This window comes from Astyanax mexicanus, chromosome 2 (genome assembly GCF_023375975.1).
Source record: "Astyanax mexicanus isolate ESR-SI-001 chromosome 2, AstMex3_surface, whole genome shotgun sequence".
Lineage (NCBI taxonomy): Eukaryota > Metazoa > Chordata > Actinopteri > Characiformes > Acestrorhamphidae > Astyanax > Astyanax mexicanus.
The window spans coordinates 5,734,414-5,753,776 of NC_064409.1; the positions used below are offsets into that span (position 1 = coordinate 5,734,414).

The following is a 19,363-nucleotide window of genomic DNA, read 5'->3' on the forward strand; positions in this document are numbered from 1 at the left end:
TCCGAGAAGGGCTAATTAAAACTAAAAACATATGCATAACGATACCATATTTGGAAGAATAAGCATAAAATAAATCTTCATTATTCATTCTTGCCCAGCAACCGAGATACGTCAGAAAGGGGTATATAATTGGAGTCAGAAGAAGCACGAGGGTCAGAAGAACTTGGGGCGATTTCTAGCTTACACTTGGATGCATGCCTGTAAATGTTCTTCCCAGAATTCTGAAAATAAATCTTACTTGTTCACTCTCAATCTCTGTGTCGTCTGAACTCCTTGGATCAACAAACATGCAACAGAAAGGCTAAGAGACAGCTTTTCTACAGTATTTTAGACTATGGCTCTTTTGGTGAGCTCTGTGGTTTTGGAGTAACTTTGTCCTGCTGTATCACTCATCTCGCCTGAGCAAGGGCAGATAGTTAGTTGTTAGTTGATTAGTTGGATCAGGTGTGGATCATTGCTTCTGTTCTCTCTGCAATGTGTGGATTAATTACATGTTCATAGCTTAATTTGATGGACGTAACGTTACTAAAATTTGATCCTCCTGACCGGAGGTACACACCTTGCCACGAACAGTAAAAATAATTGGTGGGACAATTTTGAAAATTAAGTAGTTGTTGCTGAGGAGTGACGATAAAACGTCCAAAAATGTCTAGAGAATCCCTGTTTATTTCAGCGCTTTCGTGTGGACAAATATTTTTAAAAACTGAGACAAAAACCCTCCGTTTTTAAAAATACCCGGCTTCGTGTGGACGGGGCCTGAGTCCAAAATAAATGCGTTCATATGGAGCAATTAAGCAAAATCAGTTACACCAGAACCAGCTTTTAATGCTGTAACACGTTTTACCATTTACAATCTTTATTACACAGTGAAAAAAATTAGAGATGTTTGGTGGTTTATTACGTTAATTAGACGCCATTTTTTCTGGCTCGTTGTTTTAGTTCATTAAACCACATTAAGATTTGTCCTTAAAATAGGTTTTATGAGAAAAAAACCCACATTAAGTATTTTTACATTAAGTGTTTTAGACTATGGCTCTTTGGTTAGCTCTGTCCTGCTAGTTTTCCTGCTGTATTACTCGCCTCAGCCAGAGCAGACAGTTGATTATTTAGTTGTTTATTTGGATCAGGTGTGCTGCAATTATTACAAACTAATGACCATAATTAAAACCCCTGAGCAGCTAAAGCTCACTTTCTCTTATCTATTGTTTAAAAGCTCTAACACAGAGGTTACACTGTTTAACATCACCATACTGATAGAGTTTTTACCTGTTTAAATACTTTAATGATCCTCTGCTAATGAGAATAATAATTCAGAAAAAAGGTGTAAAAATCTGTGAACATACATTCTTTCCTTAAAACCATAATGTTATATAAAAATGCTAATGTTGGGATGCACTAAGCTAATGTATTTTAGTACAATGTAAATATATTAATAAGCTTAATTGGGGTTATGACCAATATTAAAACCACAGAATCAGCAGAAAGTAAAAAAAACACAGAAATCTATATTGTATTGTAAAAATTGTTTTAATGCACTTTTTTTAAAAATTAGTTTTAATTTAAAACCAAATAATTCACAACTTCAGGCATCACTGAAATAAACGCACAACCAGAAGTAGATTGTCAAAATATTGCAATATTCTCCCTGCACATGAGCATTTTCAATAGTTAATAACTTAGTAGTACCTTTAAGATCCTAATTTAAAAATGACAATTAAGACTATTCAGATAATGAGGAAGAATGTATGGGTTATTAAATAAATGTGTTCTAATATACAGTATGTTGTAGTTAGTAACATGATGTAACATTTCATACATATAACATACATTATGTACTTTTAAAGTGCCATAGAATGGAAAACTGGAACTAAATGTGTATGTGGAATTAAAATACTAAGAACCATAGACAATGATTTTTTTTTAAAGCATATTTTGTAAACCAAAACACGATGGTAAAAACAAGGCAATTCCAAAATCTTTTTGGAAAAAAACTATTGCAGAACATCATTAACATTTACATCTCTAAAATGTACATAGTTCAATATTGCTATTGAAGAACAAAACATCAGAGCAACAAAATCGAAAACGAACACCAAAAAAAAGCAGATTTTTTGCATAAAAGTACACAATATGACATTTATGCACAAAATATTCTTTGCTGATACTTTTAGCCATTATTTTGTAGTCACATTTCAATAATGGTCAGGATGTGAGTCAGTAACATTGGTGAGCATAAATATTGCCCCTGTTAAAGCAGTGCTGTGGAGCTCTATAGGAATTGTTCTGATTAGTATTATTATTTAAACAATAATCACAAAAAAGGTTTATTTTGAAATGTTGATTCTGTGAACCATTTTAGCATCTTGCTGTAAACCAGTTAATCAGAGCAGAGTTCATTAAATTATACAAGACCTCACAACTCATAGTGTGGTAAATGGGCAGGTAAAAGCACATCTGAAAATACATACAGTTCTGGAAAAAAATAAGAGATCATTTAAAAACGATGAGTTTCTTTGATTTTACCAAATTGAAAACCTCTGGAATATAATCAAGAGGAAGATGGATGATCACAAGCCATCAAACCAAACTGAACTGCTTGATTTTTTGCACTGGGAGTAAAGCAGCATAAAGTTATCCAAAAGCAGTGTGTAAGACTGGTGGAGGAGAACATGATTCCAAGATGCATCAAAACTGATTAAAAACCAGAATTATTCCACCAAATTTTTTGTTGTTTCAGCCATTTCTCATTTTCTGCAAATAAATGCTCTAAATGACAATATTTTTATTTGGAATTTGGGAGAAATGTTGTCTGTAGTTTATAAAATAAAACAACAATGTTCATTTTACTCAAACATAAAACTATAAATAGCATAATCAGAGAAACTGATTCAGAAACTGAAGTCGCCTCTTAATTTTTTCCAGAGCTGCATATTCTATGTAGACATCACTGAACGATTAACAAATAAAACATCCATTCTATGGCACCTTTATTGCTTTTTAAAGCTTTAATATCAATATCAAGTTTTATTTATTGTTTTTTTTAAGGACACTTGGGAACATAGGCTACGTTCACATTACCAGGCTGAAATAATTTATGTAAATCTGATTTTTTTGCCTTAATGTGACCCAGATCTGACATTTCCAGGGCTGTGTGGACATGGCCCTTAGATTTATGATGGTGTATAGGGGTGTGCCATATCGTATCGTACGCAATAATATCACCAAAATTTCTGAATTGTGAACAATATTATACTCTGAAATATGGTGCCATATCACCCAACCCTAATTATCACATCAGGGTACTACTTTTTTGCTGTTTTTAGCAAAAGAAAAATTCACACTGTTCTCATTTCCCATTATATATCTACTAGAGACAGATTATATCTGTCCAGTATCATTTATTTTACTTTAATCCTGGATATATGGAGATATTTGGAGTGCATTATTATTATTAGTATCATGACATTCTGGATCATTGACTTCTGTTACATATCTGATCAAATTTGTGTATTTTTTTTAAATCTCAGTTAGGGGTGTGCCATATCATATTGTATGCAATAATACAATTTAATTTTCATTTTGTTGCAGTAGTGTATTCTTGAAATAATGTTTGCCCACCCCTAATGGAGAACCAATACTGTTTTTTTTTTTTCAGACTTCTAATGTGAAGGTAGCCCTATGTTAGCTTATGTTACTTACAGTACATAAAGAAATAGAAAACATGTGTCTTTGGTACTTTGGTAAAGATTGTCCATTCATGTCCCTGCACAGAGTTCAGAGTTCATTCAGAGTCGTCCTCTGAGTCAACAAAAAAGCAGATCTCTTTATGGGTGGGGCTGGATGTGTCAGGAGTCAGAGGCTCCTCAGGGGTGTTTGGTAAATCCCAGTTTAAACGATGGAGATCAATGGCTGAAAATGGCAGGAATCCTTCATGCTCCAATGTAGGTGGCTTCATGGATAATGCAGGCGGCCCACTCACACACCGTCTCACAGGAATTCCACTGTACCATAAAAAAACAAAGGTGTTAAAAGTATTCATTCATTACTCTGTAGGTAGAAGTATAGATACTAGGGTTTAAAATACTTATATAGAAGTTGAAGTATGAAGTAAAAGTGTTAAAAAAAAGTACTGGTTTCAAAACTACTACTGAAGTATAAAAATAAAAGTAATGTAAGAGGAAAAAATAAAGCCATTAAGGACAAAAGCTTAGGCCACGCCCACAGAGTCTTATAGTGCACTACCCTATCCCCTCCCTAAAACACATTTTTCTAAAAGCCATAATGACTATAAGGTTAAATTAGGGATGCATTAGGCTCTCTGTCTGTTTCAGCTGTATATATGTTCCCATATATAAAAATGAATGTATTTTAGTAGCTACAATGTAAATACATTAAACTTTAAAGCAGGCGTGCAGGTGTGATGAATCACAGTATAAACCAATAGGGAGTCGGAATGGTATATGTTTATACTTCTCTACATCCATCAATCACAATCAGATTCACTCTATCTGTATGGAGAGATTTATCTGGATGGGGATTTTAGGAATGATTTTATTTAATATTTCATTGTTTGTGTTAATGATAGTTCTCAGGACAAGTTTTAATTCTTACCTTCCCGATTTTGGAGCATTTTTCCACGAGTGTCGGTAAACACTTCCTACCACCTTGTAAAGACAGCGTGCGTCTGTCGGCATTTCTGGAATCCACTCCATAAACCTGCAAAGAATGACTTGTGTAAATCCAAAAATGGCTAAACCTTAAAAAAGTATGAGTTTCTTTGATTTAACCAAATCAAAAACATCTGTAATGTAATCAAGAGGAATTGAATTCTTGCACCAGGAGTAAAGCAGCATAAAGTTACTCAAAAGCAGTGTGTAAGACTGGTGGAGGAGAACATGATGCAAAGATGCATAAAAACTGTGATTAAAAAACAGGGTTATTCCACCAAATACTGATTTCTGAACTCTTAAAACTTTATGAATATGAACCTTTTTTCTTTGCATTATTTGAGGTCTGAAGGCTCTATATCTTTTTGTTATTTCAGACATTTCTCATTTGCATGCATGATAATATTTTTATTTGGAATTTGGGAGAAATGTAGTTTGTAGTTTATAGAATAAAACAACATTGTTTATTTCACTCAAACATAAAAATAGCATTGCAATTTCATTAAAGCCAATAAAACATTACAGAAAAACAAATAAAAAATAATTGTAATAGCTATTTTGACTAAACATCAAACAGATGGATTGCTGTGTAGTGCTATGTATGTAATGCTGCACTGTAATGCTAATAATGTGTATGAATAGAGAGATACGTCGTCACCAGGTGGCGACACTGTACAAAACAGCAGGTGGATTAGTGAGGAGGAACGTGTGAGGGTTCAGTGTAATATATCAGTGAGTAAATATGTTGAGGTGAATATAAGAGAGAAAGAAGGAGCAGATACCTCTGAACCACAGAGTACGCAGACTCCACTGGAAGAGTGCAGGGCATTAGCAGGTACGAGGCCACGCGTACTGGCAACAGATCAGTGATCTGAGAAAACAGGCCCTGCTTCTCTCTACATGCTTCACAGAACACTACAAACACACACAGATAACACAGATTACACCACAGCATGGACAGTAACACTTAAAAGCTTGTTTTTTTTTATTAGTAAAAAAATGTCTGCATTGTAGATTAATACTAAAGTCATCAAAAGTATGAAGAAAAACATCTGGATTTATTTCGATCTAAACAAAAAAGTATCAAATGAACCAGAATACGATTCTACAAAGTAGAACCTCTTGCTTGGATGACAGATTTGCACATCTCTGCACTGTAAAATCCTTATAGGATTTAAATTATATTTTTTATGTACAAAATATATATTAAATTATATATTTTATGTACAAAACGTATCATCTAAAGTACTATATACTACACTGATTTTAGTAAGAATTAGATAATTAATATATTTTCACCACCTTAACCAAAACACAAAACATATGATAGTATATTATTTTTGGTTATATTATCACTTTGAAACTGATTAATCTGGTAAATAGAATTTTTAGATTTGTATTTAGTCTTCTCTTGGATTTCATTTGTCTTTTTTTTGTAAGTATTCATATAAAAATAGATAAAAAAAGAAAATTCTATAGAGTGAACAGTACTGAGAGCACAGCCAACACAGTTACTGTAGTTACTGCATCTCAGAAAATGATGCTTGTTCTTACAGCCTACAACACAAAGGCCAAGCAGTTAATCACAATATATGATATACAAGTTTACTTAAGGTAGCCCGGGGGAATCACTATACACTGATGGTGAGTGTTAGTCAGAAACTGTTGGACACACCCAGTATGCGAACAGATTGTGCCAGAAGCCAATGAAAAAGAAGCTGCCAATGGCAACAGACTAAACTCAGTATTTATAAGTTGATTCAACTCAAAGATCTTTGTAGAGCCACCTGGAATCCAGACTTTCAGTTAACAGCTGTGCTGAACTCGTCAAGAGTTAATTACTTGAATTTCTTGTCTCTTAATAAAGTGTTTGAGAGCATCAGTTAAAGTAAAGTAGTGAAGAGGTAGAGTTACAGGTATACAATGAATAGTGCTATTTGAGTATTTATCTAATCCTGATTATGGCAAAAAATACTCAACTAAGTAAAGAAAAAATGACTTGGTTGGCCAATCAGAAATGTTTCAAGAACTTTAAAAGCGTCCTCAAGTGCAGTCATCGTAAAGACCATCAAAAATGTTATGCTGATGGAACTGGCACTCATCAGGACCGCTCCAGGAAAGGAAGAGCGAGAGTTAGCTCTGTTGTACAGCATAAGTTAGTAAGAAGAGTATTTTGGTTTGTTTAACACTTTTAAGTTACTACATGATTCCTACACTAAGCTTCTTGTTATTCTTAATTACCTTAATAAATATTTTACATTTTACTAATTCACTGCTTTATGTGAAATCTAAAGTAATCAATTACAAAATAATCTACCTTGGAAACCATAAATCTACCTTTTTTAATGGGTGTGGGAAGGTTATTAACAAGCTGCTCATCCAGCCACCAGTGGTGTGTTCTCAGGAGGCGGAGTCTCCGCAGTAGCCAGTTCTTTGTGGATTCTGAGACGTCAGTGTTTTTTATACTGGTGCAGCAGCAGGTGGGCGTGTCCTGCATCAGGACCAGGTCTGTGGTTGGGCACGCAGTTCCCAGCAGATCTGAGGGTCACAAATTAGAAATCATTGAGGTGATAAGATGTGTTTAATATGATTTATACACTGCAATATTTGGTTGGACCGCCTTTAGCTTTGATTGCGGCAGATTAGTTTTATTACATTTCCTTTAATGAATAGGAACAGAAAAAAGTAGTGCTGACATTAGTGCAATTATACAACTCTTAACAAAAGTTAAGAGACCACTTTAGTTTTTGAATAAGTTTATCTGATTTTGCTATTTATAGGTTTGTGTTTGAGTAAAATGAACAGTGTTGATTTTTTTTATAAACTACAGACAACATTTCTTCCAAATTCCAAATAAAAATATTGTCATTTAGAGCATTTATTTGCAGAAAATGAGAAATGGCTGAAATAATAAAAAAGATGCAGAGCTTTAAGACCGAAAATAATGGGAAGAAAACACGTTCATATTCATAGTTCAAGTTTTAAGAGTTCAGAAATCAATATTTGGTTGAATAACCCTGGTTTTTAATCACAGATTTTAAAAATGAATCTTGTCATGTTCTCCTCCACCAGTTTTACACACTGCTTTTGGATAACTGTATGCCTTTACTCCTGAAGCAAACATTCAAGCATTTCAGTTTGGTTTGATGGCTTGTGATCATCCATCTTTCTCTTGGTTATATTGTAGAGGTTTTCAATTTGGGAAAATCAAAGAAACTCTGTATATAAACTAAACTAAAATCAGCCTTAACAACTTTAAGTATACATTTTAATAACCCACATTGCTGTTTACAATATATAAAAAGTTTCCTTTTTAAGAAAACAAAAGAGAACTCACTGTTGGTTTTGAGGAACCTGAAGGCATCTCTGTACCCGCTCTGACACATCTCAGCCAATACCTGTCACACGTACAACAGAAAACACTTCACCATTACATACAATCACATATACACATTTACTGAATATAAGAACACACATTATTATCAACTACACAAGAAGGAAATTGACCAGATTGTTCACACAAGGAATAAGTAAGCTAGTACATGTAAAAGGGTTTAAACACATTATTTAAAGACTAATATTGTGTATTTTATATTAAAGTCCTTTGCCACTGATAATCTCTTGCTTTGCAGTAAACCTTTCTTTGAAATTAATGGACCTCTGGAACCACCTATGCTTCCTTAAATATAACTCATCAAGCTTATTGTGAGTCCAGGGAGCTTAGCGCTGCCACCACGATCAGAAGATCACTGGTTCGAATCCCAGTCATGCAGCTTACCATCAACTGCCGGAGCCCTGAGAGAGCACAATTGATCTTGCTTTTTCTGGGTGGGTACATTGGATGGCGCTCTTTCCTCTCATCATTCCTAGGGTGATGTCGATCAGCACAAGGCATCTGTTAGCTGATATATTGAAACTAAATCGCTGTGCTTTTCTTCCGACTGTGCTGTGATGCTACTCGGTAATGCTGCATCAGCAGCAGTTGGAAAAGAGGCGGCGTCTGACTTTACATGTATCTGAGGAGGTATGTGCTAGTCTTCACCATCCTGGTGTTGGAGCATCACTAGTGAAAGGGGGAGTTTGGTAAAAAAAAAAATATCGCTGGTAAAAAATTAGGGGTACGTTTTAAAACAAAATATAAATATAAATGGATAAAAACTGTTATAAAAGTAATAAAACTCTAATTTTACAATATTGTTTATTGTTAATTACTTTAAGCTAAATGGCAATACTGATAATAAATCCCTTATAAACAAAATAAGTGACATTTGCTTCAAACTTGTGACAAGACATATATTTTGGGCTAGTTTAAGCTTCTGAAAGGCAGGTTTTAGACTGACATTGGGCTGGGTATTTTTATTGGACCTGGCAACCCTGGGGTTGGGTAATTGGCCTTGTAAATTGGGGAAAAAAATTAAGTAAAAAAATGGGAAGTTTTCAGGACTTGCAGCAGGGAGGAAGTGGGACAGATGTAAACACAGGGTAATTTATTTACAAGAAAACAAACAACAAATCAACCTAAACCCAAAACTAACAAAGTAAAAAAGAGTAAACTAACAAAACAGAAAACAAAGAAATAGCACAAGACTAGACAACCTAAAACTGAAAACACAGGGGCTTAAATACACATGAAGGGAACAGGAAAGAGGAAACATCTGGGAACAGATAATGAGGGGGTGGAGCTACACATAAACACTGTGAAAATAATTAATAACTTAACTAATATTAGCTAATAAACTAATAAAAAGCATGTTATTTAGTTATTTATTTTTATTTTTTGTAAAGTATTCTTTATTCCAATGTGCTGGTGACTCACACAGCACTTTATTAAAAAGACTATATTAATACTGTAGAGGGTGGTGTTTTCTGATGTTGGAAACTATGAGCTTCTGGTACATGCTGACGTAATTTCTCCGAAGAACTTTTATGCTGGGAATCTTCTGTTCTACCAAATCCCAAAGGTCTTATTTTGGGTTCAGATCTGGTGACAGGGAATGCCACTGAAGAACACTGAACTCTCTGTGCTAAGAAAATAAAATTCTTCCTCCATTACACCACCTCCACCAGCCTAGACTGCTGACACCATGCAGACACTATCTATTGTTCTTTATTTCACAATTTTCTCTAAGAAACTGTTGTGTGAAAAATCCCAGGACATCAACAGATGCAAATACTCAGACCTGTCTCTCTGGCTCAAAATCACTGATCAGGTTTTTTTTTCTCCATTAAGATTATTGATGTGAACATTGGCCGGAGCTGCTGTTCCATATCTGCAGGATTTATGCATTGAACTGCTGGCTGATAAGATAAAAACATGAAGGAGTATATGTAAAGTGTTCATGATAAGGTGCTTAGCAACAGTGTGTAAAAAGACACTACCTAACTAATACTAAAGATCAGCTGAGACCTGAACAGTTAAGATGAGCAGGAAAGAGCTAGGAGATGAGGTGACAATTTATTATATTCTTTAATTTAGGGGTGTGCCATATCGTATCATACTTAATAATATCACCAACGTTATTTAATTTCATAAACTATATTATACCACACATCAGGGTACTATTTTTTTGCTGTTTCACACTGTTCTCATTTCCCATTATATATCTACTACAGACAGATTATATCTGTCCAGTATCATTTATTTTACTTTAATCCTGGATTTATTGAAACATTTGAAGTGCATTATTAGTATTATTAGTATTATAACATTCTGGATCATTGACTTCTGTTCCAAATCTGATAAAATTCTTATAATTTTTAATATCTCAGTTAGGGGTGTGCCATATCATATCATATATGCAATAATAATCTTTTTTTAATTCAGTGTTTTATACTATGAAATATCTGGATATTACATTAGGGCCATATTGCCTACCCCTACATTTATTATATATTTTTATTGTTCTGTTTTCTATATTTTTTTGCTCTCTTTTGTCTCTTTTGTGTGCTGATGTGATAATTAGGGGTATTCACAATATTCAAAATTATGGCAATATTATTGCATATGATACGATACGACAGCCCTAGTCCAAACCCAAAAAAGTTACCTTAAGAATCTTACACAGTAAAAGCTATTGTCCATGTACAGTACAAAAAAAGCATGCAAAATTATTAAAGAGATTTTTTTTTTATTAAGGAGTCAATTTTGTATCTAGAGTTTTACACTAAAAATAAAATCAAATTTTAATAAAAAATTTTAAATACCAAAAGGAAAAGCTATTTTTTTGCATTTGTCTTTTGTTTATAGAATCTCTCATTTGCTTCTATATGTATTTAATCTGCAGATTTTGACAGCAGATTTTATACTTAGTGTAAATTCACAAAGTTAACTTAACATAAAAATCTCCTTACCAATTTTACCTGCATTTTAGTGTACAATGGCAAAATGTGACAGAACAGAGGGAATTCAGAGGACCAATCAGATTTCAGCTGGGCCCAATGCCCTGGTGGCCCCGCCCATAGAACCACCAGTGTTCTGAGCTACTTTAGGTCAGGACCCTACGCGTGTGTACTCTGATCAGATTTATGTAATTGGAATGCTGTCAGAACTGCGCTGCTCACACGTGCACGTGATGGGCGAAGGAAAAGGAGGCACGACAACAGCAGGGCAGCTCCTCCAGTGCTCTTACCTTGGGCTCTGGAGGGAAGAGGGCCTTGCTGAGCCTGTACACGTTTCCCCAGTTGACCTGAATGCTGGTGTTGGTGACCCGCAGCTCATGGAAGCTGCTGGAGTTATCTTTGGGACAGATGTCGTTCTCTCCAGAGAAAGGAGAAATGGTGATGGTGTTCTTAAACTCTGACTGGGGCATATTATCACTCATCCCACCGTCCACATACCTCTGCAGAGAGAGAGAGAGAGAAATTCTGTTAAAACCCCCTAATTAGTCTTGTGCCGTATACAGGCTACAAGTGTAGGTGATACAAAACCCTTTTTTTCTGCAGTAAAATAATTGTCAGTAATGTTTCTTATCAAACATGGAAGTTTTTTATATAATGCTTGAATAGAAATACTCAAGATTTAGTGGTGTAATGTCTGGCAGACAATTGACAACAATCCTTGCCTGTTAAGGGGTTAAAGGGTAAATTATGTTTAAGAAGTAGCTAATAGTTTCACTTAAAACATCATACATTTTTCAACACACCACTTTGTTATGAAAGTAATGATATTGGTCTTGAAGAAAATCAGACAGATGTTCTATAGTACTATTTTAGGTCTAAAAGGACTAAAGACTGATTTGTTTTGTTTAGCTTTTGGTAATTAATGCTTTCCCTTAGATAAAACTGCAGATTAAGGAGTTTGTGGACATAGGAATTTATGGTAAAAATGAGATGCTGTTGCTATTGTCCACTACAACCCCCTATATGTGATCACTCGTGCAGGTTTGTGAGTGATTTCAAAACCAATCCTCCAAAGTCAGAGCACACCTGGCTCTTAAAGGGAATGGCAAGAGACACACTGTTTGGTTTATTGAACATTACGCCCAAAAAAAAAAAAAAAAAACACCCATGTTTATTAAGAGAATTAGTAAATATCTTTGTGCTTTTCGAGCCCACAAGGTGTAATGTTCCCATGGTGTGTGGTGCACGGTTGATGGTTTGCCTATAGGTCGCTAAAATAGGGCCCCTAGAATACTAAAATGGTGGAAAACTGAGATGTTGGTGCTGTTGTTCGCCAGTCACTGGTTTGTGGAGGGTGGAGTGGGTGGATGCTGGTATTTCAGGGTGCCTCCGTGTCTATGTTACCTTCTGGCTCTCTCCCTTTAGTTAGGCTGTTTTATTTAGATCTGCTGGAGTCATTAGTTTATCACACGTGTATATTGTCTGTTTTACATACATCAAGTCAAAACTGATTTCATATCTTTGTCTTCCTCCTTACAATTGTTTTATGAGTTATAATAACTACAAACTTTAATTTAAAAAAAAAAACTATTTTCTTGGACAAACAATAAATTGAGGGAGGTATCTCCTTTGAATAAGTTAAAAAAAACATACTTTTTTCTAACTATAGATATGTTAATCTATCAGAAAAAACTAGTAGTTATTAGTTGCCCTATATACTACACTAAATAAAAAGGGTAAAAACAGCTATTTTCCACTCTGCCCACATGTGTTTACGCTAAAATCTGATTATCTGACATGTCATCCTGCCACAGAGCAGCGTTTCTCAGGGCAAAACATTTGATAGCCCAGCGGCCAGGTGCAAATATCCAATCTCCAATCTAGGTCAGCTGTGTGAATGCCCGGGCTGGCTGACACTAATATGAATGAGAAAATCCCTCCCTCAGCCTTACATAATCGCACCATCGGGTCTCATTCATGCTTATTCTGCAAGGCTACGGCACTTCAAGACATTTAACTTAATTTAATTTCTTTCAGTGGGCCCCTCCTGATCATGTAATGTGCTTTTAAGTTCTGGCAGAGAGAATAATAAATCTCTTTTTTATTTCATCGATGCAAATTGTAATTAGGGCATATCAGTCTTTCTGCTGGCGGGATGTCAGTATGCCAGTGCCATCAAGTTCAAGAGCCATAAACAAAGTCCAGACACAACTGATACATCTTATTCTCCTTTACAGTAGCTGATTAATAAGGAGATTGTGTAATGCTCTTTGGCATCTGTGCCAGATGACAGATGTTTTATGACTTTTGCTAAAGAAAGAAAGAAGGAAAGAAATAAAAAAAAAAACTCCTCCTCCCCCAAGACATAGACTTTAGCTTGGATGTGTCCCAGGACTTTCTAAGAGTGTATTACACAATGTACAGAAACAGACAAACTAAAGAAAAGGCTACAATACTAGGGTATTGCTGAGAGATAGTTTGTTATAGTCAGCAAAAAACTGACTAGTCCATTTTACGCTGCATTTATTACACTTGTAATCTGAAGAACAACCCACAAACAAACCCCGTAAATCCTGATTAGCAGCTAAAGCTCCTTCTAATCTGCCAGTGAAAACATAGTGGCATGTTAATATGGTCTGATTTAGGGTTCACGTTTGTCCAGTGGTCCCCAGTGACTCAATTCTCCAGAAGACAGCAGCACCGTGGACTCTGCTATCAACGTCCTAAAGAATCACGTAGACGAGTAGGATATGAAGAAGAATATGCAGCGTGTTAAATGACCTCAGCTCTGAAATGACCTCACTCTAAAAAAGTGAACATTGACACTTACAACTCCGCGGAAGGCAGGAGGGATCAGCCCACAATACACAGGGATAAAACAGCTACAGATAAGTGCCTAGACAAGACAGAAGTGAAAGAGAGTGTGATAAATCACCTGTTCATTATGTGGCACTCATATTATAAACGGGTATAAAACAGCCAGCATGGCATTACGTCATGTCTGAGCAATCTATTTATTTTCTATTTATAGGTTTTATTCTATAAACTACAGACAAAATTTCTCCCAAATTCCATATTGTAATTTAGAGCATTTATTTACAGAAAATAAAAAATGTATGAAAGAAAAAAGATGCAGAGCTTTCAGACCTCAAATAATGCAAAGAAAACTAAGTTCATGTTCAGAAAGTTGTAAGATTTCAGAAATCAATATTTGGTGGAATAACCCTGGTTTTTAATCACAGTTTTCATGCATCTTGGCATCATGTTCTCCTCCACCAGTCTTACACACTGCTTTTGGATAACTTTACGCCTTTACTCCTGGATCTCTTTATTTTTCTTTAATCAGTCAGATTAGCTAACTACAAAGTTATCGAGTAGGTTTAAATAGTCAGGATTTAATAGGAAAGAAAGAAAAATGCTCTAAAATCAACCTAATTGAATACATAATAACCATTTTCTTAAAATTATTGGAAGAGTGGAATTCTTTGGATTTATTTTAAATCAAGCAAAATAGACAAAATATATAAATCTACTTTTTTGTTATTTCAGCCATTTCTCATTTTCTGTAAATAAATGTTCTAAATGACAATATTTTTATTTTGAATTACTTTATAGAATAGAACAACAATGTTCATTTTACGTTTTACTCAAACATAAACCTATAAAAAGCAAAATCAGAGAAACTAATTCAGAAACTGAAGTGGTCTCTTAATTTTATTCAGAGCTGTATTATTAGAGACTAACAATCAGTATGTTTCTACAGTGATGAGACCTGAATAACCTCACCTGGATGAGCTCATCTTTAGAAGAGAAGTCTGATACCAGCACATTCGCTCCGTCACTGACGCGCGTGAGAGAGATGAACAGTTTACCGGAGGCACGAATGTGTGCGTCTTCAGGTAGGTCACGCTGCAGGCCCGAGCGCACCACCTTCACCAGGTTGAAGGTGGGGTGTAATGGACCCAGGTTGCGCTTCCGAGCCTCTTTAGCCACATCGATCACATCCTCACAGCACTTTTCTACAAAACAGCAACAAGAAGCACTTACACACTTTACCAAGACAAAAACAACTAAATACAGAGAAAGAGAAACTCCTGAGCTCAGCAGAAAAACTAGGTGCAGTAAAAATGCATGTAAAATTGGTAAGGAGATTTTAAGTAAGTTTTACACAAATTTAAAATCTGCTATCAAAACTGCAAACTATGTACATATTAGACACAGTGTACTGGGCTGTGAATCAAGTGTGATATTTCTGTTACAGGACAAATAATTCTTGCTCCAGTTGCTCACGGTCCAGAGGGGGAATCTAAGTGTTCCATCTTGTATTGCTCAAACAAGTTCAAAGAAAATATTACCCTTAAGATATAACGGTTCCTATGTGGGCAGAGACTTTATTTCCTCACTTTCTACATAAAATACACATTCGTTTCACATTAGTTACGACACAGTTTAAAACAAAAAATGCATTCAAAAAAGCCTGGAGACGAGAATAAACTAAGGATGGATTTCCTCAGCAGCTTTTTGTAACAGGGATGTCCTGATCAGAGCCAGTGAATCAAGCACAAAGCCAATCCAGGACTATTTTATTTATTGAATCAGGCATTGGTCTTTTTAATGATCCTTTGATTTTTATTACTCTGTGCCTCATTTAATTTAATCTAGGCTTTATTAATGGACATTATTCACAGTCCACAGCCGTGAGGAACATTCTCAGAATTAAACAAAGCAGTTTAGAGTCTTCAAAGTGGATTGGTTTTACAGTGACGTTTTTTTTTTACATGGTATATGTGTTCCTGTGCTCTAATTTTCAGTAACCTTTTCATGCAACATTACTGAGATATTCCTTAATGGTACCATTGAGGTGATCATTGGTAGTTCTGCAGAGTTATAGAGGATACAATGCAGTCTTTATCCTCACTGCCAAAACCACCTAGTTTAATTGTTTCACTAAAGTAGGGATCAATAAATCCTATTCTATTAGTGTAAGCCTCACCCAGCATTGCTTTCAGGGTTTTTAGCATACTGGCTACCCCTCCTTTATCAACATTACAATGCTGTTAACATCTCCACTGCACTAAGAGAATCATTACTGTACCAGCTGTAGCTCATCACCTCGCTTAGTACTATCACTACCCCAGTGTTAGTCACAAGCCATGTTAATGAGGAGTTCTTTATACCCAAAAAATAGTAAGTATGTACACTTTTTAGAGGTTTAATTGATTTAACACACCCACCTCTACTCTGAAAGGGCTTTGTAATGTGCTGATAAGTTAAAATTGCTCAAATATTGGAAAGTCGCAAAATTGTGGGCTTTGGGTCTTTTTCCAGACAGCCTACCATTTTTTTGCCGAAGTTCCTTTTTAAAACAAAGAGCATATATTATATTTTGGTCCCAAACTCCCTGTTGTTTAAATGCCATTGACAATCGTATGCAGGCCAGCAAAGCAACAATTTAGTTAACACATCACATGTAAAATAATTTAAGTTGACCTATTTTATTATTTTAGAGAGAGTCCCTCAAAAAAACAGTACAGAACTTAATTGAAGTATTAAAGAATCACTATCAGATCAGGGATGTAAAATAACTGATTTGGGATGTTGCTACTTCTTAGAAAGCCATTACTGGTTTCTAATAATTGATTTCACAATAGAAAAGGAAATTAAACACATGCAAGTTTGCCAACTCTCTGCTCTTTATCTTTTGGCAAGCCTATTATTGGCCCACATTAAGATTAGAGACCCCAGGCAGACAACAGACTTTGCTTTCTTGCGCTGATTGCTTCGTCATGCTATCCCAATGGTCATTATTTTCATGGCATTTGATGTTCTAAAAACGACAATAATCATATGTCTTATTTATCACAATAATTTCTGGGACGATATATCATGCACAAAAATCTTGTATTCTGACAGGCAGTGTAATGCAGTGTATATAGAGTTTAGTAGGTACCTAAGCAGTAGATACAGTGTAATGCAGTGTATATGGAGTTCAATAGGTACCTAAGCAGTAGATACAGTGTAATGCAGTGTACACAGAGTTCAGCAGGTACCTAAGCAGTCCCTAAGTTTAGTCTGTAGTAGACACAGTGTAATGTAGTGTATATAGAGTTCAGTATGTATCTTAAACAGGCCCTATGTTTAGTCTGTAAGGATACAGTGTAATGCAGTCTATATAGAGTTCAGTAGGTACCTAAACAGTCCCTATGTTTAGTCTGTATAAATACAGTGTAATGCAGTCTATATAGAGTTCAGTATGTATCTTAAGCAGTTCCTGTGTTTAGTTTGTATGGATACAGTGTAATGCAGTGTATATATAGTTCAGTGGGTATCTAAGCAGTAGAGATACAGTGAACTGCAGTGTATATAGAGTCCAGTAGATACCTAAGCAGTCCATATGTTTGGTCTATAGTAGATACAGTGTAATGCAATGTGTATATAGAGTTAAGTAGGTACATAAGCAGTCCACATGGTTGGTCTATAGTAGATACAGTGTAATGCAGTGTATATGGAGTTCAGTAGGTACCTAAGCAGTCCATATGTTTGGTCTATAGTAGATACAGTGTAATGCAGTGTATATAGAGTTTAGTGGGTATCTAAGCAGTGTAGATACAGTGTAATGCAGTGTATATAGAGTTCAGTAGGTACCTAAGCAGTCCATATGTTTGGTCTGTAGTAGGTATAGTGTAATTCATATAGAGTTTAGTGGGTATCTAAGCAGTACAGATACAGTGTAATGCAGTGTATATAGAGTTCAGTAGGTACCTAAGCAGTAGATACAGTGTAATGCAGTGTATATAGAGTTCAGTAGGTACCTACGCAGTAGAGATACACTGTAATGCAGTGTATATAGAGTTCAGTAGGTATCTAAGCAGTAGATACAGTAAAATGCAGTGTATATAGAGTTCAGTAGGTATCTAAGCAGTAGATGCAGTGTAATGCAATGTGTATATAGAGTTCAGTGGGTATCTAAGCAGTCCATATGTTTGGTCTATAGTAGATACAGTGTAATGCAGTGTATATAGAGTTCAATGGGTATCTAAGCAGTAAATATACAGTGAAACACAGTGTATATAGAGTTCAGTAGGTACCTAAGCAGTCCATATGTTTGGTCTATAGTAGATACAGTGTAATGCAATGTGTATATAGAGTTAAGTAGGTACATAAGCAGTCCACATGGTTGGTCTATAGTAGATACAGTGTAATGCAGTGTATATGGAGTTCAGTAGGTACCTAAGCAGTAGAGATACAGTAAAATACAGTGTATATAGAGTTCAGAAAGTACCTAAGCAGGCCTGGGTGGTGAGGACAGAGGCAGTCAGGGCTCCTGCAGAAGCTCCGAAGATCTTGTTGGCTCCTTTGATGAGGTAGGGTGCCTGCTCCAGCAGACAGCTCGCCACCCCGATGTGATAAACCCCTAAAAAACCGCAACCGGCGAACGAGATGTTCCAGCCGCCCTTTAGGTCAAACATCTCCCGCAGAAAGGCAGTCAGTAGCTGGGGAATGGAACAGGTAGGAGCTGGGGAATGGAGCAGACAGGACCTGGGGAATGGAGCAGACAGGACCTGGGGAATGGAGCAGACAGGACCTGGGGAATGGAGCAGACAGGACCTGGGTAATGGAGCAGGTTAACCGCTACAGTCCGGCTGTTTCTCCGCCGGTTGGGCAGACAAACCGCTTGGCTGTGTTTTTCTTCCTGCTGCCTATCGCGGCTGAGACCGCGCAGCCAATTGGAAACACGGAGCAGAGATCTCCTCTTACACAAGCCACGCCCCCTTTAGAAACTCACAGCTTAAGCCCCGCCCATCATGTGCAAATCTTATCTGAACACTGACAGATAAGCAGAGCAGAAATACTTCAAATATTTCATATAGAAAAGCCTCAACAATCCTGAATTGTTTTTCAAAACACACACACCTATATACAGCTCTGGCAGAAATTCAGAGACCACTTCAGTTTCTAAACCAGTTTCTCTGATTTTGTTATTTATAGATATATGTTTGAGTAAAATGAACATTGTTGTTTTATTCTATAAACTACAGACAACATTTCTCCCAAATTCCATACTGTCATTTAGAGTATTTATTTGCAGAAAATGGGAAATGGCTGAAAAAAAAAACACAAAAATGCAAAGCTTTCATACCCTAAATAATGCAAATAATGAAAACAAGTTTATAATTATAAAGTTCAGAAATCAACATTTGGTGTAATAACCCTCAGTTTCAGTCTCAGTTTCAGTAGGGAAGAGAACTAGAGGTCTGATATGTGAAATTTAGTAATAAAGTCAGTGTTAAGATGAGATAATGAAAAAGCAGGGCCATACAGTACTGCACAGTAAAACAGTTGCATTGCAATAAATG

The 19,363-nt window shown here is 35.8% G+C and overlaps 1 protein-coding gene across 2 annotated transcripts; it reads right to left on the minus strand.

Annotated features, from left to right (window-relative positions):
* Window positions 1-1,508: 1,508 nt before the first annotated feature.
* On the minus strand, window positions 1,509-18,701 carry pnpla3 (patatin-like phospholipase domain containing 3). 2 transcript variants are annotated; one of them, XM_049473136.1, is made up of 10 exons: window positions 18,569-18,701; window positions 18,289-18,522; window positions 14,793-15,025; window positions 13,837-13,902; window positions 11,297-11,506; window positions 8,005-8,065; window positions 7,005-7,205; window positions 5,450-5,582; window positions 4,612-4,716; window positions 1,509-4,001 (listed from the first exon to the last, which is right to left on the minus strand). In XM_049473136.1, exons 2-10 carry the CDS (start codon window positions 18,473-18,475, stop codon window positions 3,782-3,784), a joined length of 1,416 nt encoding a protein of 471 aa, XP_049329093.1. In that variant the 5' UTR covers window positions 18,476-18,522; window positions 18,569-18,701; the 3' UTR covers window positions 1,509-3,781. The 2 variants fall into 2 exon arrangements, with proteins under 2 accessions (XP_049329093.1, XP_022527538.2); XM_022671817.2 differs by having other exon boundaries at window positions 18,289-18,701.
* Window positions 18,702-19,363: the final 662 nt, after the last annotated feature.

Coding starts and splice junctions, on each gene's coding strand:
- pnpla3 (XM_049473136.1), bottom strand. CDS start 18,475: ATGTTTGACCTAAAGGGCGGCTGGAACATCTCGTTCGCCGGTTGCGGT. Junction 13,903..14,792: donor CTAAAGATGAGCTCATCCAG/GTGAGGTTATTC, acceptor TGTCTTGTCTAG/GCACTTATCTGTAGCTGTTT. Junction 4,002..4,611: donor AATGCTCCAAAATCGGGAAG/GTAAGAATTAAA, acceptor TTTATGGTACAG/TGGAATTCCTGTGAGACGGT.